We start from the raw sequence: 26,544 nt of genomic DNA, 5'->3' as shown, positions 1-26,544 counted from the left end.
CCAGGGGTGGGTATATTTCAGTGTCCTGCAAGGCAGTGGACTCTTGTGTCCTAAACAAGTCAATTTTCGTAGCTGAGCCTTTGAGCTGTTTCATGAAATTGGTGACAAAATCTGAAATATCTGAACTATTACAGTGTCCTAAATTACTTGGATTCATAGAGCTTGGCACTATTCAAATCCCAAGGCTAATTGTTGCCAGTCAAACATATCTGTGGACGCTTTGTGCAAGTGAGAGAATGTGTCTATCTGCATAACTCTGTTTGCTACCTTCCTGACAGTTCCTGTGGCTGAGATCGTAATTTAAAACTGTGTTTTTCCTCACTTGGATCGAGCAGGCTGCAGTGACCTCTCTTCTTCTTTGCGGGCAGGGAGTTTCTTTTCTTTGTCACAGATTGCTCCAAATGGTTTTCAAGCACTGTGTTTTCTATCTGGGAAGCTTAAAGCAAAACCCAGAGCCCATTAGTTTGACTCAGAAAAACACAAGATTGAGTTTTAGCTTTTGCAGAAGAAATATAGCTGGTGCCCAGACCTGGCTGGCCAGAAATACGTTGGTTCTCATGCAACTCAGCTCTGTATAGAATTGGACAGAGAGGCTAAAAAGGGCAGAGGGAGGTCCGCATTATAGCCCACAAGATGATGAATGTTGTTAGCATCCCCTCTGTGGGGGGCCACTTCCAGATGACAGGGTTTGGCCAGGATAGGGGGTCTGAGTCCTCTTGATTCCAAGCCTATATTTGGCCGCACAAGCAGGCCCGATTGTTTGATGGAAGCAATCTCAAACCAGATATTGAAGGCAATTGGTAGCCAGGGGAGAGATCTGAGTTTGGGTGCCATGGTATTGTTGTGTTAGGCTTGCCACAAGGCCTGGCATTTGTTGTCACCTTTATTTAGCTTTGAGAGCTTTACGTCGAGCTACAGTAGCCGGCATTTTGAAAAGGCTGTTCTGGTTTAAGATCTCGGGGTGTGCGTGCCAGAGATTTCATCAAGGGACATAAATATCCCCATGGCTTTATAAAGTCTCACATGTAGCTAACAGGAGGGAAGAAAGTTGTTGGTCCTGTGTGATAGGGTCACCTATACATGAAAGGGCGGGGGGGACTGGGGATCACTGGGGATCACGGGGAGCCCTGGCAAGACATGATGCAACATCTGGAGGAGATAGATGTAACGGAGCATCTCCCAGACTTTATCGGCCCTCCCTCATTACTAGACCATCATCACTTAAAAGGGCAGTCCATAGTATACACTACCAGGATATGACACTTAATAGTCAAGTAGGGCTGCTCTTTCCTGGGAGAGTGAGGCGGGCATGCAGGGTTATAATTACTGCACCCTGACAAGAACCCAGGTTGGGAAGAGGGGGATGGGAAACTCTGCTGAGAAGAATCCCTCAGGCAGGTAGGGGAAAATTAGAAGGGCTTGCCTTGGTTAAGCATCTACAAGGTCCCCTAGGGCAAAAGCAGGAACGCTAGAAGGTCTTGCCCCCTTATAAGTGCAACACACGGATCCCGAGACTACAACGCTGGGATCTTCGACCAGAGTCAAGTGTGCTCAGCACTTTTCCCTGAGTCTGTGACTGTATCAACGTACTCTTCCCTGAGTGTAGATGTGCCAGACGTGTGAAATACAGTGGGGACAGGACTTGAGCATTTCATTGATTTTAAGTTACTCCTTCATCATACCACTGTTTTCCTAAGCATCTCCACTTTAGTTTGGCTTGCTATACCTTCGTATCCGCTCACGGGTTTCTAGTTTGACCTCCAGTCCTAGTGACTGTCTAAAGACACCTTCTTGCCAGGAGGCTAGGGATCTCAACACGAAGAGTGTCAGACTTATGGACCTCCTTAAACACCCCGACACATTAATTAGTTCATCCTACACCACTGCCTAGGGAACACCAGGTTTGAGGTTTACTGCACAAAGAAGTGTGGATTATATGATGATAACATAAAATTGTTTCACTCAATTTTGGGGGTTCGAGTCCTTTGTTCCTTCTCCAGTGTAGCAGCTGTCACATCAAAAACCTTGTCTTGAAAAGTGAAGCCATTATATTGTGACAGGCAAAGGCTGCCCGTGAATGTCAATGACAACTTTGATATCTGAATGTCTGATGGTAGCTATTGTTTCTTGCCCTGAGAAAGAAGGGACTTTGTTAGTGCTGGTACCTCGATTTGTGTGCTCAGTCCTACCCTGGACTCATTAAAATGGATCTATGTGATCACTGCGCCGCCCATAACTGCGACAGCCGAAATGCCAACGGCAGTTATGGCGCGGCGCAGTGATCATATAGATCACTGTGCCTGCTTCCCCGGCCTGCTTTTCCATTCACACACCCTACCCCCAATTTACCCTTTACGGCGGCACACTTCTGTGTGTGCCGCCTGCACCGTGCTATCCCTGCGGCGTCCGCTCCTCCCACTAACATGGGTTAGAGCGGACGCCGCAGGGTCCTTTTCTTTATTTTTTTTTTCGTGTCCCCGCTTACCAAAATGGTAAGCAGGGGATACCCCCGACTCCCATTACAGCACCCAGGCAGAGCGGGGGACATCCCCCGCAACCCCTGCTGTGCTTGGGCGCAGTAAATGTCACCCTCATTTTGTGCGCCCCCAAAGTTGCAGTAACTGCAGGGGCGCACAAATGAGGGCGACGTTTTTGTACGATTCCATTAAAATGTGAGACTAGCTTTCCTCCAGTGGAAGGGTGGCATGCATTCAATAATAGCCTCAATACTACTACCTTGTTAGAATGATCCACATAGAAGGTTGACCAAAGTCAGACTAGCTTTAGAGAAAGTGCCCTGTACCTGGTGGCCTCCCTGTCCGAAGATAAAAAGGTTTATTAGGAAATTAGGGTATTGCATATCCCCGAGCAGGGATGCCTATCATGAGAGGAAGAACAAGGCCTCCTTAAGGCTCTGATGTAAGGCCCTTTGTCTCTCCACCCAGCACCGTGCTCCCAGCTCTAGGTTCTCCACTGTCTTTGCTGGGTCCAGCTCGAGCTGCACTCTAGCGGTATAGCTGTGTTATGAGTGAAACGGCAAAACTAAGTCTCTGCATAGTAAGGGGCCGCAATCTTAGGTGCTCCCCTCTCAACCTCCCCCACAATACTCAGAATCTAGGGGTAGCTAGGGATAGTTAGTGGGAAGGACAAAGGCAGCCACAATTTGACAGCGTGCTAATAAACCAAGTAACGTAGACTTCACACAGACAGCCCAAGGGATAAGGACACCTAAGGCGCGCACCCAGGAGGCACCATCCACCTCTGCCTTCAAACCCCTACCCTACCTAGTCTGCTAGCGATCAGACCGTAATAACCCCCCCCCCCCCTCCCCGGGACCATGCCCCCAAGTCCATAACCACTAAAAACCACTAAGAAGCCGAAGGACAACTACGACACAACTCAGGAAAGTGTTCCCGGTGGGCAAGAGCCCCTGCGACCCAAACACAGTAACGCAAACTCATTAAACTAGAAGACTCCAAAGGACCACAATATGCCAGAACAAAGAACGGGATGATGCAAGAGAAAACTAGGAGCAAAAATAAATCAAATGGAACCACACCAGCAAACGGACACAGCAATGGAACACACACCCTAAAGCATGACCGAAAATAGAACAAACTCTAAAAGAAGGCAAAAATCTTTATACCTAATGCCATACCTCGCGACAGACTACCCACCAGAACAATTTACCACCACCAACAATGCTAGACACTGCCGCAAGATACCAGGATCGCACATGAAAATACCAGAAACATCCGGAAGGAACAAGAGGGAAAACGACAACCTCACTCTATATATCACCAAACTCTAGGGCACCAAAGGCAATGGCAACAAGATACAGAAGAGGAACCAGAAGAAGTCAGGAACCCAATACGAAACGTTGCTGATCTACTCAGTGACGAAACACCCTACTGAACACACCTCGCATCCTGAAAGTAACGAGGAAACTCCGAACAAGATTGCCATAAAACGAAACCAAGAACAAAACAAAGCACTGTTAAAAAATACACTGCAATCTAATCAAAGCAAGATCAATGTCCAAACATGCTATATAGATCTACGATCTACTTTACAACGGTGGACTAGACATTGTATTTGTCACAGAAACCTGGTTAGATGTCATCTACAAAGTCCCACCACACAGCTGTCTGCCAGACAACTTCAAATGCAAACATGTAAAAAGAAAAAGAGGAGGACTTGCAATAGCCCACAAAGAACACCTGAAAATAAAAACAGATGACACGCTGAACATCAGAAACTGCAAATCCCTCGTCCATCAACTAACAGTGAACTCAAAAGAAATATCTCATTAATACTCCTCTATAGACCACCAACCTACGACGCAACCTTCGTAGACACCTTCATAGAAGCCATCACGAACCTGGCCATCAAACACTATCACCCGATAGTCCTCAGCGACTTCAACATATGGTTTGAAGAAGAGAACGCAAAATCACAAAAATCACTAATCAAGCAGCTCGAGACAATGAAACTATGCCAGATGGTTGAAGGAGCAACACACACAGCAGGGCACACTCTCGACTCAATCTTTGCCAGCAAAAAACTGATCTCATCTGCAACACCAATACAAATACTATGGAGCGACTACCTAATAATACAGATTGTAATCCAACTACCAGCTAAAGCACCTAAACAGCCCCAAAATTGTTTCTGCGAACTGGAAAAGAAACTGGAATACCATTAAAAGCAGTAACTTTAAAGAACTGGAATCCTCAAAACCATCAACCGCAATTCTCGATGGGAACTGACCTAGACGAAAAAGCAGACCTAATCCAAGAATGGATCGCTGAAACAATAGACTGCATCTCCCCGGAAAACCCCTTAATTCCATCACAAAAGAAAGCAGTGGCAAAATGGTTTACAACCCACCTCAATACAATGAAAAAACAAACTGGAAACTTGAACTAGAATGGAGGAAAAACTACGGCCAGGCAAAAAGAAGAAACAGTCAAAAACAAATCTGAGCATACAAAAAGGAAATTCTTAAAGCCAAAAAGAAATACTACGACAACCGAATCACACAAGCCACCAACCCCCAGAAAGAACTATTCAACATTGTAAATGAAAACACAAGGCCACAAGGCTAATAGACTGTCCCAAAGAACTTTACAAGAGGATGAACACAAACAGCCTCAAAGTCAACCCGGGCAAGACGGAAATCATGATTATATCCAAAAATCAAGGAAGCAACAATACATTCCATGGCCCACATAACTAGGAACAGTGCCCACGCCATCCAAAATTGTCAAAAAACTTGGAATCCTAATGGACAATGAGAAAACCCTAGAACCACAAGTTAATGCGATAATCTACAAATGTTTTTCCACCTGCACACAATCAAAAGGATCCTTCCATTCCTCTCCTTCACGCACAAAACACTGGCCATCATCTCCCTTATGTCCAGGATACACTAAACAAACAGCCTATACCTCAGAATGCCGGATTATCTACTGAAGAAACTGCAACGTATACAGAACGCAGCGGCCAAACTTCTCCTCAAATTCTCACGAAGGGACCACCACACTCCAGCGCTAAATAGGCTACATTGGCTTCCAGTCAAAAAACAAATTGTATTCAAAACAATGTGCATAAAACACAGAGCAATCCACAGCCAAGGAGCAGAATTCTTACAAAAGAAAAACACCATTTACCAGCCGACCAGGTCACTCGGATCCAGCAACGACATCCGCCTGGAAAGTAAAAAACCTGTGGATAATCACTCTCTTGCCTAGCCGCTAACATTTTGAACTCCCTCCTGAGAGAAATACAAAACATGAACGACCATCTAAAATTCAGAAAAACACTAAAATCCTGACTCTTCAACTCAGAACCGGACTAAAACTAATGAGCAACACCCACACTCCGGAATTAATACACACATGGCAAAACAGGGGACTAGGCCAGACCACGGCGAAGTGCAAGGAAGTGGAGAGACCTCCAAATGGGAGGGAGACCCAGGTGCACCCGTTCCCATAGAGGGCCCTACCGGAAACTAATGAGAGAGATAGGATCGTTTGAAGTTGAACCACAGACAGACGGCATTAGAATTGAAGGCAAAAGACCAAGGGGGCCATGGAGTTCAAGGGCGCAAACCGAACTAAAGCTGCCAACAGCACATCATAGCTCTCTTGTGCTTTTGTCCCGATCAACTTACCTTACACTCATGCTTTTCAGATACGCCAGAGTGCCAGGGGACCACTGAGGAATGGAATGGTCTTGCATTGGCCATCAAAAAACCTCTAACTATCTTGAGTTCAGAAAGAGGGTTAAAACTCATTTATTTTGAATTGCCTAGGCGTCTGCTCTTTCTCTCCTTAAGTGCCATGATGCCTTCGGGCGACCGTGCGCTATATAAGAACCCATAACATAATTAAGGTGGTGAAAGTGCGCGGTGTAAATATCCTTTAACATAACATTTCTATGTGAAAATGAACCTTAATCATTACTGATTTGTACAGGTGCTTCAAAACTTCAAGAAGAAATTAAGGTAGAGGGTGAAGGTTGTATTTCCAAGAGTCTATAGAAGGAGAGCAGTAACGATTGGGGTGTGATACTGAAACGACTTTTGGAGATCAAGCCAAAACTAGAAACCAGTCTTTGATAACAGGATGGCTGAACAGGTGGTCTGGACGTATGGCTATAAGGTGCGGTTTATTAGCCTTGCCGTTCACACAGCGAGGGCTTGCAGGAAGTGCTGGTTTCAGCTCTGTTGGTACACCCTGTGTCTGACATGACACCCTAAACAAGTGTTTCTCAAATATTTTGTGTGACCTGAACCCAAAAATATGAAGTTAACAGTGGGGGCACTGCGCATAATATGTGACACTCTGCTAATGGGTGTAAACAGCCAGAGGAAGCTCTGTTGGCTCAAGCTTAAATCACGTGTGACCTTAAAATACTGTTTTGTTTATAAATTAATCCATCGCCCAACCTTGGAATGCCTCCACGGCAAGATTAGCCCATATGCCCTAAGCAGATCCTCGTCACACCATAAAGCCCCCCCATTCATAAATGTATTCATAGCCCGACCTCAGAATCCCTCAGCCCTCTGCTATTCATAACTGCATTCATGACTCGACCTGGAAGCCCCCCAAGTCAGGATTAGCCAATACACCCCAAGCAGATCCTCCGATCAAAGCACCTGAAGCCTTCCCCTATTCACAAATGCATTCCTGACTCGACCTGGAAGTCACCCCGAGTTAGGATTAGCCAATATACCCCTCTTATCAAAGCACCTGAAGCCTTCTCCTATTCACAAATGCATTCCTGACTCGACCTGGAAGTCACCCGAGTTAGGATTAGCCAATATACCCCTCTTATCAAAGCACCTGAAGCCTTCCCCTATTCACAAATGCATTCATGACGCGACCTGGAAGTTCCCCTAAAGCAGGATTAGCCAATATGCCCCAAGCAGATCCTCCGATCAAAGCACCTGAAGCCTTCCCCTGTTCACAAATGCATTCCTGACTCGACCTGGAAGTTCTCCTAAATCAGATTAGCCAATGTACCCCAAGCAGATCCTCTTATCAAAGCACCTAAAGCCTTCCCCCATTCATAAATGTATTCATAGCCCAACCTCAGAATCCCTCAGCCCTCTGCTATTCATAACTGCATTCATGACTCGACCTGGAAGCCTCACCAAGTCAGGATTAGCCATTACACTCCAAGCAGATCCTCCGATCAAAGCACCTGAGGCCTTACCCTATTCACAAATGCATTCCTGACTCGACCTGGACGTCACCCAGAGTTAGGATTAGCCAATATACCCCAAGCAGATCCTTCGATCAAAGCACCTAAAGCCTTCACAAATGCATTCCTGACTCAACCTGGAAGTCACCCTGAGCCAGGATTAGCTAATATACCCCAAGCAGATCCTCTTATCAAAGCGCCTAAGGCCTTCCCCTATTCTCAAATGCATTCATGACGCGACCTGGAAGTTCCCCTAAGGCAGGATTAGCCAATATATCCCAAGCAGATCCTCCTATCAAAGCACCTGAAGCCTTCCCCTATTTACAAATGCATTCATGGCCCAACCTCGGAATCCCTCCGGTGCAAGATGAGCCCATATGCCTCAAGCGTACCCTGCCAAGACATCTACAGCCCTCCTCTGCATGTGCACAGATATTTAGAGAATAGTCCAACAAGCAGCACGGCCTAGGTCACCGCCTTCCAGTATGTGCAGTATGAACTTTATTTAAAATAACAGATATATTTTCCCCAAGACCATTTTTGGCTTCGTTCTAGCTAGTCCGTGATCGAACTGGAGTTTGAGCACATTGCTTTGAAAAAAAATATTCAAGCTACAGGGTTTGAAATTGAGAGGCGCTGCGAGCTATTTAGCTTCTTCTTATAGCCTAGAAGTGCCCGGTTAGCTTGACACCAACAGCTACCATGAGCTACATTTTGCTGCCCAGGCCAACTGATGCCGAGCAAACGCACCTGTGTGAATTTAAATCTGTGCATTTGGGGCAATCTATAAATAAACATTTAGGCACATCTATAAAACATTTAAGTATAACAGGTCATAACTAATGGACAAAGTGATAGGTTTACATCTTATGTGGAAGTCAGATTTGCAGAACTCTATGTTCAAGGGGATTGGGTCCTCCGACGTATTCCATATCTATGACAGGTAATGTCCACAGCTGTGCTGCTTCGGAAAATCTTTGGCGCCTGCGTCGATGACGTCGATGCGCCGTCCCCGAGGACCTCCTCCAACGGCCGACGTCACCTGATGTGATAAGTAGGACGCACAACGCCCATAGCCTCAGTTCCGTTTTTTCCGCGAACGTTGGAGTTGCTGTTTTCTTTCTCGGTTCGTTAAACCTGTTCGGTTGGTGTGAAGACCATTTTGTGGCGATGTCTTTCTCATCTTCGACCCCGCGTCCGGGCTTCAAGAACTGCGGGGACTGTGGGTCCAAGATGTCGGTCCCGGACTCGCACGACGCCTGCCTCTGGTGCCTCGGGGAGGCCCACGATACGAACAACTGTGTCGACTGCCAGTCACTCACTGCGAAGGCCTTGCGAGAACGCAAGAAGAAACTGTCGGTAGGTCGGGTGTCTAAGCCCCGGAAGTCGAGGTCTGCAGGGCTTTCGACCGATGACTCGAGGGGTGACTCTCTGCATCGTCGTCGGAAGTCCGGTGGGTCTCCTTCCAGGAGTCGGTCTCGCCACTCCTCCGCCTCTTCTAGGCATTCCAGGAAGCGCCAGCATAGGTCGCCTTCCCCTCCTCTTCCGAGGACTCCGCCCGTCGGCGGGTCGCTTATCCCTCCATGCAAGCGACACTGGAGGAATGGGCTTCCTTCGGGAAGCAGATGCAAGCGATTCTGGAATCGCAGGGCACCGGTCCATCTGCACCTCTGAGTGGGGTCGGTCGGCACCGGTCGAGAGACACCACCCGTACGCCTTCGGGCTCGGGTGGTCGGCACGGCTCGCGGGAGAGGTCCCGCTCGGACAAGGGTAGCCGTTCTCGCCATGCCCGTTCCAGCTCCCGGTCCTCGACGCGCTCGAGACCGCGTGATCCTGTGCCATCTTCGAAGAAGACGTCGACGCCTGTGGCGCTGAGGTCATCGACGATTGCTCTCGAGCTTCCGTCTTCGAGGGGGTCGTCGACGCCGTCGGCGCCCAGGTTGTCGAGAGACACGCTCGGAGCTCCGGCTTCGAGGACTGTGTCGACCCCGCAGATGTTGGAGGCGTTGCAGCTGACGTCGACGCTGATTCGCTCGACGTCGACGCCTTTTCGGTCGGCGCCCTCGACGCCTTTTCGGTCGACGCCGACTCGCTCGGCGCCCTCGACGCCTTTCTAGGCGGTGGTGTCGGAGGGGCCCCGTGGCACGGGGTTTGCCCCTAGAAAGGCTATGGCTAAGGTCCGGCACTGCTTTGGTCCGCAGAGGTCTTCCTCTCCCCGCCTGGAGTACATTTCAGAGGGTGATGAAGGCTCTGATGGCGGCCTGGTTCCGGTTACGGTTCCAGATGACCTTATCTCGGGCCATAGCCAGTTTGATGACCTGAGGCAGTCGCTGCATGATGCCAGTGGTCTGGACACCTCTCCGGAGGTGGAGTTTTTTCGGCCGGAGCCTGGCACTCATGCCGATTCGTCATATCGGCGCCTTATGTCTCGGGTTACCGAGTACTTGGGATGGTCAGCTCCCGCAGGGGAGTTCGTTCAGGATGATCTCACGGACATCCTTGATCTCGGTCCACCCACTGACCCGGTTTTGCCTTTTCATATGGCTTTGCAGAGAAGGGTGGCGGCGGCTTGGACTGCTTCGGAGAGTCTCCCGGCAGTGGGCAAGTCTTTGTCGCGAAAATACCGTCCAGCCAGTAGCGACCCCTGCTACTTGTCTAGGCACCTCACCCCGGAGAGTTTGGTGGTGCAGGCGGCTACGGGCCCGGCAAAGCAGGCGTCGTATCCTACCATCCCTCCGGATAGGGACGACCAACATTTTGACGGCTGGGCGAAGAAAGTGTTTTCTTCTGGGGTTATGGCGCTTCAGGCGGCCAACTCCTTATGTGCATTGTCTCGTTTCACACACTTTCTGTGGAACTGTGTTGCATTAGCGGCTGATCATATTCCCAGAGGGGACGAACGGGATGGTTTCCTTGCTATGGTTTATGGTTCAGGATGGCAAGGATGCCATGTGTGAGGCCGTTCAGTCGGGTGTGGACTTGGCAGATTGTGTCAGCCGGTCCATGGCGGCAAGTACCGTAATGCGCAGGTTTGCGTGGTTGAGGAAGTCTGGGTTCGCTCCTGATATGCAGTCCCGTCTCCTCAACATGCCCTTTGACGGTGAACACCTTTTAGGCAGCAAGGCTGACGAGAGCCTTGAGAGGTTGCAGACCTCCAAAGCTGCAGCGAAGTCGTTGGGCGCTGCAGTTCGCCAACCTCCGCCTTTTCATCCTAGGGGACAGCAATGGAGGGGAGGTTCCTTTCGCTATTACTCGTCCTTCAGTAAAGCGAGAGGAGCTAGCAGTCAAAGAGGCCATCGTAAGAGTGCCAGAGGTGGAAACAGAGGTACTCGAGGTGCCAAGGCCGCTCGGGCAGTTGCCTTTTTGCCCTCAGGCAACACCGCAGCCGCTACCACTCAGTCATGAGGCCAGGTCCCATGGTTCGCCGGTTGGGGGAAGGCTGGCGCAGCATCTTGTAGAGTGGCAAGCCATTACTTCGGATGTGTGGGTTCTGGAGATCATAACCCACGGCTACTGTATTCCTTTTCGGCAGAGGCCTCACGACAATCCGCCAGGGAACCTCTCTTTGAAGAGTCTGGATCCGCTCCTTGCGCAGGAAATTCAAGCCCTGCTGGAGAAAGGCGCCATAGAACTGGTGCCTGTAGCGGAGAGGAACAAGAGATGGTATTCCCCTTATTTTTTGATTTCAAAGAAAGACGGGGGATTGAGACCCATCATGGACTTGCGCGGTTTGAACAAACTCCTCAGGAAGGACAAGTTCAAGATGGTGACTCTTTCTCAAGTCCTCCAGGCCCTTCAACTTCATGACTGGTTGGTGTCTCTCGACCTCAAGGATGCTTACTTCCATGAGCCGATCCATCCCAAGCACAAGAAGTACCTGAGGTTCGTGGTTGGCGACTCGCACTTTCAGTTTCGGGTCCTGCCGTTCGGATTGACCTCCGCCCCGAGGGTTTTCACCAAGCTCATGGTGGTGGTGGCAGCGCATCTCAGGAAAGGGGGATTCACGTCTACCCCTACCTGGACGATTGGTTGATCAGGGGGAGCTCTCCCGAGCAAGTCCTGGATCATCTGTCCGTCACCTGCCGCTCCCTTCACAGGCTGGGCTTCTCCCTCAATTTAAAGAAGTCCCATTTGACACCAACGCAGCGGCTCCAGTACATCGGAGCAGTGCTCGACACGTCCCTGGGGCAGTGTTTTCCTCCTCAGGTGAGGGCTCTTCACATTCAGCAGATGGTGCACAAGTTTCAGTTTGCCCAGACTCTCCCAGCGTCTGAGTTCTTGAGACTGCTCGGCCTCATGGCATCCTGCATTCTTCTGGTGCCAGAGGCTCGTCTGCGGATGAGATCTTTGCAGTGGGCGCTCAAGCTCCAGTGGTCTGTCCTCCGGCAGGCTGTCGGACCCTGTTCAGGTGCCGCCCTCGGTAGCCCGGGACCTTCTGTGGTGGGCCGTCGAGGGCAATCTGATGAAGGGTGCCCCATTTTGGCTGCCCTGGCCAGAGGTGACGATCGTGACGGACGCATCCCTCACGGGATGGGGAGCTCATGCCAACGAGCTGACAGCGGTCGTTGGTCTCTGTCGGAGTCCAGACTCCATATCAATCTGTTGGAGCTGAGGGCCGTCAGGCTAGCCCTGAAGGCTTTTCTGCCGACTGTGCGTCGGAAGAGTGTCCTGATTCTGACGGACAACACAGTGGCCATGCACTACCTCAACAAAAAGGGGGGGGGGGCAGGGTCACTTCCGCTGTGCACGGAGGCGATGCAGCTCGAGTTCTGGGCCATCCAGCAGGAAGTGTCGATCTCGGCAGTTCATCTGGCCGGAGAAAACGACGAGACTGCGGACGCTCTGAGCAGGGGGAGCACGATCTCTCACGAGTGGGAGCTGGCTCAGGAGATTCTCCTGGAGCTCTTCGCCCTTTGGGGGACCTCTCAAGTGGATCTCTTCGCCTCCAGTGTCAACCGGAAGTGCGAAAGGTTTTGCTCGCGGGAATTTCCTCCAAAAGGAGCCTTAGGAGACGCGTTCGTGGAGGAGTGGTCATTCCCACTGCTGTACGCGTTTCCTCCAGTCCCTGTCATCCCGCAAGTGTTGCAGAGGTTACGGAGGTTCGGTTCCCGGATGATCCTCATTGATCCGGCGTGGGCCCGGAGGACGTGGTACCCGGACCTTCTAGACTTGTCCATCTGCCCTCCACGTCGTCTTCCCTACCGAGACGATCTGCTCTCACGGGAGGGGGGTCAGGTTCTCCATCCAGAGGTCAGATCCCTCAATCTTCACGCTTGGCTTCTGAAAGGTTGAGGTATAAGGATTGGGACCTCCCTGAAGACGTGAAGGAGGTGTTGCTCTCGGCCAGGCGGCCGGCAACTAAGTCTCTGTACCGTTGCCGTTGGAGAATCTTCTGCGACTGGTGCAGAGTTCAGAATGTGGATCCTTTTGAATGCGACATTCCCATGGTTTTGTCTTTTTTGCTTTCTTTGGCCCGCAGGGACTTGCAAGTGGGGACCATTAAAGGTTACCTGGCGGCGCTGTCCATATTTAAGCGCTCGTCTGAAGAGTGTTCCTATTTTAAGATTCCTTTAATTTCGCAGTTTTTGAAAGGGCTCACTAATGTGTTCCCTCTGTCACCTTTTTTGGTGCCAGGTTGGGATTTGAACCTTGTTCTTAAGTTTCTTATGGGTGCTCCGTTTGAGCCTTTACATTCTTGCCCTTTGAGGTTGTTAACTCTGAAAACTGTGTTTTTAGTTGCGGTTACTTCCGCTCGCAGAGTGAGTGAGTTACAGGCACTTTCAGTTAAGCCACCCTTCACTGTGTTTCACAAGGACAGGGTTGTCCTTGGAGTTCGTCCTTCTTTTCTTCCGAAGGTGGTTTCGGAATTTCATTTGAGCCAGAAGGTTGTTCTTCCGGCGTTCTATCCTCCTCCACATCCTGGTAAGGAAGAGGAGAGGCTCCATAGGCTTGATCCTAGGAGAGCGTTGAGCTTTTATATCTTGCGCATGTCCCGGGTCAGAGTGGACGATCAACTTTTCATTGGTTATGCTGGAAAGCGTTTGGGACAAGCTGTGACGAAACAGACTTTGTCTCGTTGGATTATTTTAGCTATCTCCGAGTGTTACCGCTTGGCGGGTAAGGACCCTCCGGCTGGCTTGCGGGCCCATTCTACCAGAGGAGTGGCTGCATCTACTGCCCTGCAAAGGGGAGTTCCTATTCGTCACATCTGTGATGCAGCCACCTGGGCTTCAGTACATACTTTTGTACGTCACTATTCCCTCGATTCCATCAGAGGGCAAGATCTGGCCTTTGGCAAGGCAGTTCTCTATTCCGCAATTTGATTGGGCATGCTAAATTTGTATTCTAAATTCTTTCCCACCTCCTTGCTTGGTACTGCTTTGGGAGTCTGTCATAGAAATGGAATACGTCGGAGGACCCAATCCCCTCGAAGAACAAGTTACTTTCTTACCTGGTAACGTTCTTTCGATGGGATGGTCCGACGACGTATTCCATATCGCTCCCTCCCTGCATTCCCCGCTGCAGAATTTCTTTTGCGATTGCAGCTTGCGTTCCGCAAGGCCTTGTGTGTCTGACTGGCAGAAAACTGGTGGCACACGTTCTGAGAAAAAACTATAACTGAGGCTATGGGCGTCGTGCGTCCTACTTATCACATCGGGTGATGTCGGCCATCGTAGGAGGTCCTCATGGACGGCGCATCGACGTCATCGACGCAGACGCCAAAGATTTTCCGAAGCAGCACAGCTGTGGACATTACCTGTCATAGATATGGAATACATCGTCGGACCATCCCATCGAAGGAACGTTACCAGGTAAGAAAGTAACTTGTTGTTCTAGTTCCTGGTTCACAGTGGTAGCTCCTGGTCACTGGTTAATGCTGGATAACCAAGAGCTGCATTTAGCTCCTTCTTATTGAATCTTAATCTTGATCTCTGGAGCTATATAAAATGTACTTTGGGCCTCTGCCAAATCCGACGTAGACTTATAATTTATGGTTTGTGTTTCGTGTTTCTTTAAGCAACATACAACATAACTTGCCTCAGACATTACCTTGGAATCATGATACCACTGTTCCAGAGGCCAGACAGCCTGCCTCTTGAATGGCCTAGCGCCCAGAGCAGCCAGTGCGGGATTCTGCTTCTTCCGAGATTGCCTATCCCGTTCCCTTTCCGGTGTCGTGTTCTGTGTCCTGCTGCTTTCATAACATAACCAGAGGTAACAGTATGTTTCTGTTTAACTCTGCCAAGATCTAAATCCAATGGTGTCAACAAGAAAAAGGTTCTGCAGTGATGCACCATGCACTATGCCCTGTGGGGCATAGAAACCTGCTTCCATTGGTGTTGCATGTATTTTACAGCTGTGCATCACGTGGTGGTTCACACCGCTTTCACACATGTGCAGCTTTTGTGATTCGATACTGCCGGGGATTGTGCATGAATGAAAGAGACCTGAATGCAAATAGTTAAAATGTGATTAAAAAATTAACCTGGTCCATCTTTTCTCTATTGCCTAGTGTATGGAAAACCTGTCTTACAGCCGGGCTCAGCCACTTCATCTCCATTACCTTTCATGCACGGATCGTTGCCGTTGCAATCGCCACATCTTCCGAGTGACGGCTCTGAAAAAGATACAGATACAGAAACCACTCCTTCGTCTGGTGAAAACAGTAATGTGGAAAACATTCCGCGCCCTCTCAGCCCTACCAAACTCACCCCCATTGTTCATTCACCCATGCGTTATCAAAGTGATGCGGATCTGGAGGCCCTTCGGCGAAAGCTGGCAAATGCTCCGAGGCCTTTGAAGAAACGCAGTTCAATCACAGAACCTGAGGGCCCCAGTGGTCCCAACATACAGAAATTATTATATCAGCGTTTCAACACACTTGCTGGTGGGATAGAGGCACCGCCATATTGCCAAGGTGGCAACCCAGAGGACTTCATGGGAATTTTGGCAGATGTGGACAATGGAAATGCCAACACCAACCTCGAGGAGGTGGTTTCTGTGCAACCTGCCTCTCTCCTCCCCCAGGAGCCTGTGCCACCATCAGATGCTAATGACAACCAGTTCCTTCCTTATAAAGTTGAGGAATTGATCAACACTGAAACTATCGACCAGGAGTCTGAAAAAAACGAAGACAGTAACAATAATCCTACTCCTAGTCCACCCGTCGTAGATCAGCTGCCAAGCCCTATTCCAGAGGTTGATACTCCTGTGGAAGAGCACGTGCCACCACCACCTGCTGTCCCTCCACCTACGCCTCTTGTAAGTAGCTGCTCTGGGTCGGAGGCTTCAAGGCCATTTGGCAGTGTAGCACGTGAACTGATGTAGCTGTTGACTCTTGGGTTGTCTTTGATCTGCTAGACATGTGAAAGCTATGACGTTATTTGAAAGTGTGTTCCGGGGTAATGAATTATAAAGATTGCCACACCAGCGGAAGTATAATGGGCAAGGTTTCATCATTCGAGCTTTACAAGCCTGTTCAAAACACGTCGTGAAAGGGCATCCCCCTTCATACACAATGGGTTGGGCATGGAGGGGGAAGAGGCCCAAATTTCACCCCGAAGCGTTATTTACTAAAGAAACTCTGTCCCCACTGGTGGACTCTTTCCAACCAGAAGTACGCTTCATGGTGATGCAATCTGGCCCTGAATTCCATCTCTTTTCTTATTTCTTTCAGTGGACTAGCACGCTGGATTCTTTCCAGTCATGTAAACGTATAAACGTAATAGACTGGGGCATATCTTTTTTAAACAGAGTGTCAAGGTTTACCCAAACGTATGCCTTAAAAACTGCACAGCATGGTGTCTGTTAAACCTGCATGCATGGAAAAGGCTTAAGTGAGTCTGGTTTCTTGATTGCCAATATAAGTGATAGGTAGCATAACAGGAAGTGCAGTTCAAACTCTAGGTTCAAGAGGAAGCAGCTTTCTGATAGAAAATGTAAATGGATATATATGTGTATCCCTCCTTATTTTGACAAAATCTGTTGTCAGTGGGGCGGGTGTGTGGAGATGCTCCTCTGCATGGAAAAATTACTTGCAACATTTTGAGACTTGCTGTTTCTGTAAAGTGTATTTCTATCAATGTATGTATTTTATTTATACATTTGTTTAGTCGTTTAGCCTGTGGGCGTCTAGGCGCTGGTTACAGCTTAGGTCGCTACAAACAGATAGCAGGGCAAGGGCTGCTAAAGGAAACAGGTGGGGTTCCAGTCCCTTTCAGAACAAGGTGTAGAAGGGCTCGGATCTCAAGGCAGCGGGAAGGGAGTTCCAAACCGTAGCTTCGGAGACAGGGAAGTTGGAGCCTCCAGCTTTGGCATGCTTGAACCTAGGAATATATAGGCGGTTGGCATAAGCAGTGAGTGTGGGCCTAGACGTGGCTGGTTTGGAGAGTCTCTCAGCCAAGTAGCCCTGGGCGGTGTTGTCTAGGCAGCTGTGGCTTATGCTGAGGATTTTAAATTTGATCCATTCTCGGACCGGGGGGGGCAGTGTGCTGCTCTCCTAGCTGCAGTGATGTGGTCCTATTTGTTTAGCCCCAGTGCAGCTCTCAAAGTGTTATTCTGGATTATTTGTAGCTTGTTCAGGTTTCGCTCTGAAGTGCCTCCAAGGAGGGCATTACAGTAGCCAATTTTAAACCAATAATGGCCCTGGCAATGTTGAGGCAATTGTCAGATGATAGAAAGAGTTGACGAGCTTGGTCACATATTTAGTCAAAGAGGCAATGGCGTTGACGTGACGGGACAGTGTGAGAGTGGCATTGAGATGGAAGCCGAGCATTTTGACAGCCGACGAGAGGTGGATGGGGTGGTTGCACCCAATCTGCATCCTAATCAATGCAGCATTAGTGTGATACCTTCATGTATTCAGTTTTGAAAAAGTGACCCTTTGCGTGTAAACATGGCGGTCTGATATCTGTGGATGCTGATTTGCACGTTTGTGGCTGGCTTGCAGTGCTACACATGCTCAGTGCAGGCGTTTTTAAACTTCTCTTTATTGTTTTAATAACTTGAAAAAACAACAAAACCCACAAACTTGCCCCTCCCCCTCACCCTCTTCCAATATTGGCATAATGCCCACAGTCCCCCCCCCCCCCCCCCCGTCCCCCATCCCTTTCTCTTCCGGCGAATTAGACATGGAGGTCCAACAGTTTGAGTCTTTGGGGTCGCCACTGCTCCCGGAACTCCCCCTTTAAGTAGTCCAAGGTCTCTCCCCATTCCTCAGCAAAGTTCCCCAAATTGCAGTTAACCGCAACCGTAGCCCATTCCAATGATACAATCTCACAGTTTTTCCTCAGCCAGTCCTGCTCCGTTGGAATCCTGGGGCTCTTCCACCTTTGGGCAATGAGAGCCATTGCTGCTAGTATGAAGACAACTCTTGCCATATAGTGCCCCCCCCCCTCCATCCACCCCCGACTCTAGCCGCCTTCCCAATAGGATCTTGCGGGGGTCCTAACTCGTGCCTCCCCCAAACGCCTGGTCTTGCACCCGAGAAATATCCCTTCAGAAAGGTCTAATAACGGGCAATCCCACCAAATATGAGCCTCAGTGCCTTCTTCACCACAACCCCTCCAGCATGCCCCGGGTGTTGTTGGGAATATTGCATGAAGGCGGGCCGGGGTGTAATGCCAGCCGAATAGGTACTTGTACCAGGCCTCCTGAAGCTGGGCAGCCCTGGCCACCTTTGGGGTCAATTTCCAAAGCCTCTCCCAGTCCTCTCTTTCCATTCCCGCCCCTAGCAGCCCCTCCCATCTGGACATATACGGCCATTTCATAGTCGAACCAGCACTTTCCAGAAGCCTATAAAGATCCGAAATCAACCCTCTGGATCCCTCGTGCGTCAGGAGGTATCGTTCAAACTGTGTCAGTTCACGAGTTGCCGCCCTCCGAACCTCCGTGGACATCACCCAATGTCTGAGCTGAAAATATCTAAGCCGTTCCCCCTCACCTACCCCGAACTCCCGTTTACATTCTTCGAAGGATTTCACATTCTGACCTCGAAACAAATCTCTGATGACCCTGCACCCCCCCAGCTCTCCCACTTCAGGAATGCCCCCTTTTCCATCCCCGAGGTGAAATCCCCATTATTGAAAATGGGGGTGAACGGTGACGGAAAGGTAGTAATCCCCAATGTCTCCACAGCCCCTTCCCAAATTTCAACCAACCCCTTTGTTATGTTGCTCATATATAGATGTGCCGGTCTTAACCTGCGCGGGAGCCAGAGTACCTCTCCCAGGTGGTGCCGAGCTACCGCTCTATCGATCTTAACCCACTGTTTGTTATATTCTGCTGAGAACCATTCCTGGATTACCCTGAGCTGCGCAGCCTCGTAATAGCGGTGAAAATTCGGTAAGGCTAAGCTCCCCTCCCCCCCCCCACTTAGATGCTGCCAATAGCCGTTTGGCCAAGCACGGCTTCTTGCCTTCCCAGACAAAGTCCTTAACTGCCTTGTCCAATTCCTTAAAGAAGGGAGCTGGGACAGGCAACAGAACTGCCTGAAATAAGTAAAGCAACCGTGGGAGGACCACCATTTTGAGCACCGAACCCCTTCCCAACCACAATATCCTTGGGGAGCTCCACTTCCTGAGGTCTTTTTTAATCGCTGCTAGCGTGGGAGTGTAATTCTCCCCGTACAAGCCCGACAGCTAAGAGGTAACCCTAATCCCAAGTTATCGTATTCCACCCGGACTCCACTTAAATGGGGAGGACGCCCTTAAAACCCATGCCTCATCGCCCTTCAGCGACAGATTCATTATTTCAGATTTTTGCAAGTTCACCCGCAGGCCAGAAATTTCCCCAAACTTGGACAATAGTGCCATACAGCCTCTATGGACTCCCCTGGGCTTGTCAGATTGAGCAGCATGTCATCAGCGAATGCCGCCACCTTATGCTGATGTCCCCCGAAAGGAATGCCCTGGATATCCTCAGCCTCCCGTATCGCCACAAGTAGGGGCTCTAAGTACAGAGCGTACAAAAGCAGAGAAAGGGGGCACCCCTGCTTAGTACCGCGTCCGAGCTTGATGGGTTGTGACATTGCGCCGTTCACTAGTAAGTGCGAGGTAGGGGCTCTATAATTCGCCTGCACCATGCTGATGAACCCTGCACCCATTCTTTCCATGGCCAGAAACAGAAAAGACCACTCCACCCGGTCGAACGCCTTCTTGACATCCAAAGCTAGGAGAATCGCCGGAGTGGGGGTCTTCTGCATTTTCTCAACCAAGTGAGCCACCCGTCTGATATCGGCCATTTGTCTTCCTTGTACGACCCCCGTCTGATCCTGATGGATCAGCGTAGGGAGGTGCGTCTCCAAGCGCCTCGCCAAGATTTTAGTATACATTTTTGCGTATGACTTTATAAGAGCAATGGGTCTATAGGAGGTGCATTCCTCCGGGTCCTTGCCAGCCTTATGCATGAGTGTAATTTTGGCCTCCTCCATTGAAGGAGTAATGCAGCCCGAGGTGCAGAATGAGTTAAAAAGTTGTGCAAAGTGTGGGGTCAGTATGGCGGAAAAGGTTTTATAGAAGTAGACCGGGTATCCGTCAGGGCCCAGGGTCTTATTGCTGGGAAGGGACGTGATGACAGCCTGCACCTCATCCTCCATGATGGCCCGTCCCAAATCCTCCCCGATTTCCCTAGAGAGACGCGGTAGGGACAAGGCTCCCAAGAAGTCCTTCTGATGCTGGGTGACTGGGCCCTGGAACGTGTACAGGGCTTCGTAGAATCTGGCTAGTCGCTCCCTGATCTCCTCAGTTCGGGTGAGTCTCCCCCTTTCATTCTTCAAGGCCAAGACCGTATTTTGTTCCCGGCTACCCCTCAGTAGGCGCACTATAATCGAGCCCGCCTTATTAGCTTTTGTGTAAAATTTCTGCCTGACCTTTAACATAGCTCCCTCTGCCTTTTTGGTCCTCAAAATCCTCAGTTGCCCCTCTGCCAACCTATACTCCCTATAAGCTTTCCTTGTGGGGACCTCCTTCAGCCTCACCCTTGCAGCCTCCACCTCCCCTTCTAGCTGGATATCCAAGAGCTGCAGTTGTTTATTCCTCTGTGCCTTCAGGGCGATAAATTCCCCTCTGAGTGAACTTGAACGCGTCCCGCCTTGTGCTGAGACTCATATCTGTGCCGTTATTTCTTTCAAAGAAAGCTTTAATGTTGTTGCCTATCTCCTCTCTGATCACCTGGTCCCTCAGGAGTTCCCCAGGAAAATGCCAACTCCAAACCCCTGGCCTTCGCCTACCCAAATGCATTTTCATCTGCACAACCCTGTGATCGGCGATTCCCATGGGGCCAGTCTCCACCCGCTCTACCCCTCCCACCAGACTCGCTGAGACCCAGATGTAATCATTTCTGGATTGGGTTCTATGCACGTCCGAAAGAAACGTGTAGCCCCTTTCCTCCCTCTTCAACTCCCTCCACACATCCCTCAAGCCTGCCCCTTTAAATCGCTCCTTCAGCTGTGGGGAAGCCACTGCCGCCCCCCCCCCTCCGCATGCGTGTTGTCCGATCTAACCGCTTGTTCCAGGCCAAGTTAAGGTCCCCCATCAGGATGACTTCCCCCCGCCCCCTCGCAAACCCTTCCAACATGCCCAAAGTCTCCCTCACGAACTTATCCTGTCCCACATTTGGGCCGTAAACTGAGGCTATAGTTTAAGTAGCGCCCATATGCTCCCCCCTTACCGTGATGAACCTCCAATTTTTGTCCCTCAGGATATCTTGGATACTGAAGTCCATACCTCTCCCAAATGCCAGCGCCACCCCTCCTTTCTTTGTGGGACCGGACGCAAAAAAGATCTGTGGGAAACCCTTCAGGCGCAGGTGGCCCTGGTCTTTGCGCAGCAGATAGGTCTCCTACAGGGCCAAAACATCCGGCGCATGCGTTCTAGTGAATTGTTCCAGTTTGGCCCGCTTGAGGGGAGAATTTAATCCCCTCACATTATGAGTTAGCCGCCTAAAATGAAAACAGTGTTATACCCCGCTCCCGCAAGCTGCCCTTCCGTCCCCAACCCTCCCCTACTCCCCAGTACACCCAAAGCATCTTTGTTAAGTGCTGTGGCCCTTTCCCTGTCCCTTACCCAACCCCTCCCTAGCCCCCCCTGCCCAGAAACCCAAACTTTGGGCTAGACCGCACCCTCCCCCTGGGTCTCCAGCGTCCTTCCCCCGCTCCCCCCGGACAGTCCCGTCCTTGCTTGTTTCTACTCGTCCCTCCCAGGCCCATCACGCAGCCCATGAGTTCACCACCCCTATATACTATCCAAGTGCCAGTCAGTTAGGTCACCCGGCCCCCTCCACATTACGACCTCCCTCCCCCTCAGCACTCCGAGCTTTCACCCCCACCGCGGGGCCCCGCAATGCACCCTTCCTCTTGCCCCGCTCCCCCACAGTTGCCCATTCCCAAGTTCTACTCCTCTCCCTTTAACCCCCGTGGGATGCAGGGTCCCCCGCGTGCCCCCCCCCTTCTCCAGCTCCAAACGTATAATGTTGGCCGCCTCCTGGAGCGTGGTTGGCCGCTTCTGAATCCCCTCCCACTCAAACATTAAGCCAAAAGGGAAGGTCCACTTATATTTTATCCCCTTCTTGGACAGCTCCTTCAGGACCGGACCTATACCCCTTTTCAGCAGTGTGCTTGCAGCCAGGTCCTGGAAGAACAGTATTTCCTGCCCTTTGTAGAGGAAAGGCTCGCTTTGTCTGGCCGTCCACAGCACCGCTTCCTTCTGACCGTATCTGGCGAAGGCGACCACGACTTACCGAGGTCTTGCGTTAGGACCACCAGTGACCCGGCCGACTCTGTGGGCCCTATCCAGTATTATCAAACTCGGGTCCCCTTCACCCAAAGGTTCCGCAAATATGCGCTGGCATTCCTCCTTCAGTTGTCGATCCATCACTGCCTGTGGCAGCGCCTTAATCCGTATGTTGATCCTACGGGATCTGTTTTCCAAGTCATCGAGCATCGCCTCCATGTTCCTTGTCGCAGTATCCAGCCGATCTATGGCCTCGCTATTAGCCATTCTTTCCCTCTTATTCTCCTGGAGGCCCCTTTCCAACAAATCAGCCCTTTCCCCTAGTTGAGCTACTTCTTGTCGGATTTCCCTCAGTGCCACATTGAGGTCGGTTCTCATAAATTGAAACTTGTCCTGAAAAGTTTGAGCCAGAGATTCTCTCGGGGCCTGCATTTCCCCCCTGAAGCCTTGCCTCGTCATCCGCGCCACCTCCTCATTCGCCTCAGAGCCCCTTCGCTCCTTTGAATGGCCACTGCCAGTTTTGTTAGTCCTTGTTCTCCATTGCGGGCCAGTGTGTAGGCAGTGTTCCCTGGGGCTCTTTAATGGAGTGGCTGGCCTTTCCAGATTTCCCCCTAGACCTGGAAGACATCTATCGGGTTGCAGCCCCTGCCGTGTTTGGGTCGGCGACCGAGTCCCTCGTAGCTGCTTGTGAAGCCTGAGACCCCTCACCTCCAGGCCCGGCCGAGCCCCCCCCCCCCCCGCTCCTGGGGGGGATCGACCTCACCCCAACCATGAAGCTCCTTCCACCAGGGGGGCGTTCTTTCCTCTCCGGATCCGTTGGCCGGTCTCCTAATGTGTTATCACCTGCACCAGCCTCCCCTTCAAAGGGGAAGCCCTGGGGCTATCCCAACCGCCTCGGCCCCAAGGGTCCGCTCAGATGCCCGGCCCTTATGGCACAGTCAAATGGGGCTGCCTCCAGCGGATGCTCGACCAGCGCAGGTTTGTCCTAAATGACCAGCGCTCTACGGGCAGCCTCGTCTCAAGTCCCTGCCAACTGCCAGTGGATAATGTTGTCTGGCCCCAACCTCCTTGCAGCTCCAGTTCCTTCCTTGCTCCTCTCTCCTGGCAAGGGCCAATTCAGGCCAATTCCGTCACTCTGGACTCTGGCCACCCACTCGGTTTGTCCCCCTGGGTAGTGCTTCTGATGGAAGGGAGAGCACCCAAAAGGCAGTGCTTCTCCCCCAACCGCCGCTGCCAACTCAGATTGCTTCTTCAGGGTGGTGCTCTTCTGTAATTGTGCCCCGGGGGAGCTCTGTGCCTCAGGGCCTCCACTCCGCGCTTCCGCTGGCAGCCCACACCTCCCTTCTCACTCCAGGGGCCCAGGCTGGCCGCTCCCCCTGCACCTCCCACTCCCTGCGCTTCACTGTTCTTGCGGGGGCCAACTCCACTGTTGGGCGAGGGGCGAGGCACTCCACCGCCCCCACTTTGCACAGTCTGGACTGATGGGCACCCCTCCGGTGCCGCACTCTTCGTGGGCCCGCCCAGAGGGGGGGCGGGCACCGGCACCGCAACAGTCACCCGCCTGGGCTGCCGCACGACTCCGCCGCACGACTCCGGGGGAATCCGGTTCTTCTCGCGCGGGTGGAACCCGCGCCTCCTTACTGGTGGCCGTGCGCCACCTTCCACGGGGTAAACGCAGCAGAGCACCTCTTCTATTGCGCTCCTCCAATGTTCCGCTCACCGAGGCTGGAGCCCCTGAGCCTGGTCCTAGGGATGTGGGGGGTTCTGGGTGGTGGAACCGCCAACAAACCAGGCCCGGGATAACGTAGCAGCCGTACTCGCTGCTGGTGGCCATCTTGGAATGGGCGTTATTTTAATGTGTGATGTATACAGGGCTAGGGTGATCAGAAAGAGGCTCAGGGAGACCAGGGCAGAGGTTGCGTAAACCTTTGAGCTGTGCCGGAATAGAGAAGAGGGAAGAGGGGACTAATGGGATCTGAGGAATAAATGGTCCTGGCCTTTCATTGCAGTGGTTGGAGGCCTCCTTGGATCCCAAAAGAGTTGTGTGAGATGATGCGTGGCTTCTGCAAGAGACATTCTGACTGTGGTGCCCAAGGAGCAGCAGATACTGGATTCTCTCTGGACTTGAGGTTCCCTCGATCCGCACCAGTGCTCCTAGGGAGTTTTCCACTGGATTATTGCAAGTGATCGGAACCACAAGGAAGATAACATGTTGCAGCCATTATTGGCTTATTACAACAGGCTGCTCAGATTAGATGTTTTATAAATTTCTTTCTTGTTTGCACAAACAAAACTTTTAACAGTACACAATTGCTTATTCCCCATTTAAGTCATTGTGCATGCATTGTTGTCACTGTTTACAACAAAATGAACTCCCCTACTCTCCCTCCCTGGCAGGTCAAGTATCTATTGAACCCTGGGCACAGGATGATGTTCTCATTGCCTGACTCAGTCACTCATTTCTAAGAGTCCCTTTAGTGTCATTGCAGACTTTAAACCCCCTGGCCTATATGTGTGGAATTTACGATAACCCATGTGGGACACATGGCTGTTTTGAACTGATCATAGTTGAGTCAGCTGGGTACTGAGTGTTGTACCTTTGAAGAAAGGTTGCCCATTCCGACTCTCTAGAGGGGTGTAAATCGTTGATTGAACCTTTGATGTTTTCCATTTCATAGATCTCCAGCGCTTTGAGGGCCCACATTTTCTCACCCGGCAACTCTGGGCATTTCCATCGGATTACTACACATAGCCTTGCTGCCAAAAGGAGAAAATGTGGCATGTGGGGGAGGTGTGTCCATTCCTCCTCATACTTTTCAACACCAAACATCACCAATAAGGGATTTCTGGGTCTTTCAATCCCTTCTACATCCTTAATCCACCCCAGCACTTCCTTCCAATAGTCCTGTATCCTGGGACAGGACAAACGCATGTGCCAGTAATCGGCTCTTTGACCACGTATCCTCCAGCGTAACACGTCCACTCCCACAAAATATTTTGAGGGACAGGCCGGGGCATATTAACATCTGCTAAGGCATGTAGAGCTGTGTGACTTATATTGGCAAGCTAGTGAGGTCCTGTGTGCATTCTTACAGAGGGGTTCGTACTGATGGACATCCCATTCCCTTTTTAGATCTCTCTCCCATTTCATCCTTATTGCATCTGACACTCTACCCATCGTTGCCAGTATTCCCCTATATAAGCCTGAGATCAATCCCTTCGAGGACGTGGCATTGCTTAGTATAACTTTGACTGCAGTCATGTCCCTTTTGGACCCAGTCTTTCCAATTCTCGGCCATTAGGACTCCCTTCAGCTGGACATACTGAAAAACCAAGAGTTTATCAAAGTGCAGGCCCTCTTCCAGCTGCTCGATTATAAGAAATGTGTCCCCCTTAACCACTTGTCCTAGCCTCTCCAGCCCAGCTAAGAACCATGCCTGGAAACTGAGCAGGTCTTGGATGTCATCTCTTATCGGCGGGGCCCATATGTAGCCGAGTGGGAATGGCCATGTAGTCATTCACTTAATTTCAGCTCTGGTCCACCACATTGGCCACAAGGATCCCACTATGTTGTTGTGCCCTTCAGTGTACCACTGCCTTTGGGGCCCAAAGCCATTCCGCCCTGTCACTAGTCTCAGCAGGGAGTTCTCAATCAGAGCCCACTGCTTATCTGCTTCCGTTCACAGGTGTGGTATCAGAGCCCGAAACTGAGCCACCCGGTAGTAACTGTACATGTCTGGGAGTCCAACTCCCCCGCTCTCCTTGGGTAATATTTGGGTCTCATATGCCACTCTCAGTTGCTGGCCCTGCCACAAGAATCTATCAATTCTATGTTTAACTTTACAAAGTGCTCTCTAGGCATATCATTGGGGAGAATCTGGTAGAGAACTTTGGGAAGGAGTGCCATCTTGACCGTGTTTAGACGGCCCAGCTAGGACAGAGTTAACCTCGACCACCGATCCAAGTCTGAGAAAAGGGTTTCAAGCAGAGGTGCACAATGTGCACAATATAAATCTTTGAGATCTTTTGTAACCTCCCCAACCTACCCCCAGGGAGTCTATCTCCTCGCTCGCCATTGGGATACCCAGACCACCTAGACCCTCTT

General features: G+C 50.8%; 1 protein-coding gene across 3 annotated transcripts in view; it reads left to right on the top strand.

The window, feature by feature from the left end:
• Window positions 1–26,544, top strand: part of PPP1R13B (protein phosphatase 1 regulatory subunit 13B) — a 452,941-nt gene that overhangs the window by 368,161 nt on the left and 58,236 nt on the right. For all 3 annotated transcript variants that reach the window (XM_069638181.1, XM_069638182.1, XM_069638183.1), the window contains one exon: window positions 15,224–15,972. In XM_069638181.1, coding sequence (XP_069494282.1) covers window positions 15,224–15,972 — 749 coding nt within the window. The remainder of the gene's footprint in view (window positions 1–15,223; window positions 15,973–26,544) is intronic.

Source organism: Ambystoma mexicanum, chromosome 14 (assembly GCF_040938575.1).
Source record: "Ambystoma mexicanum isolate Mex_15411 chromosome 14, UKY_AmexF1_1, whole genome shotgun sequence".
NCBI classification, from domain to species: domain Eukaryota; kingdom Metazoa; phylum Chordata; class Amphibia; order Caudata; family Ambystomatidae; genus Ambystoma; species Ambystoma mexicanum.
This window is presented reverse-complemented; position numbering and strand designations above follow the sequence as displayed.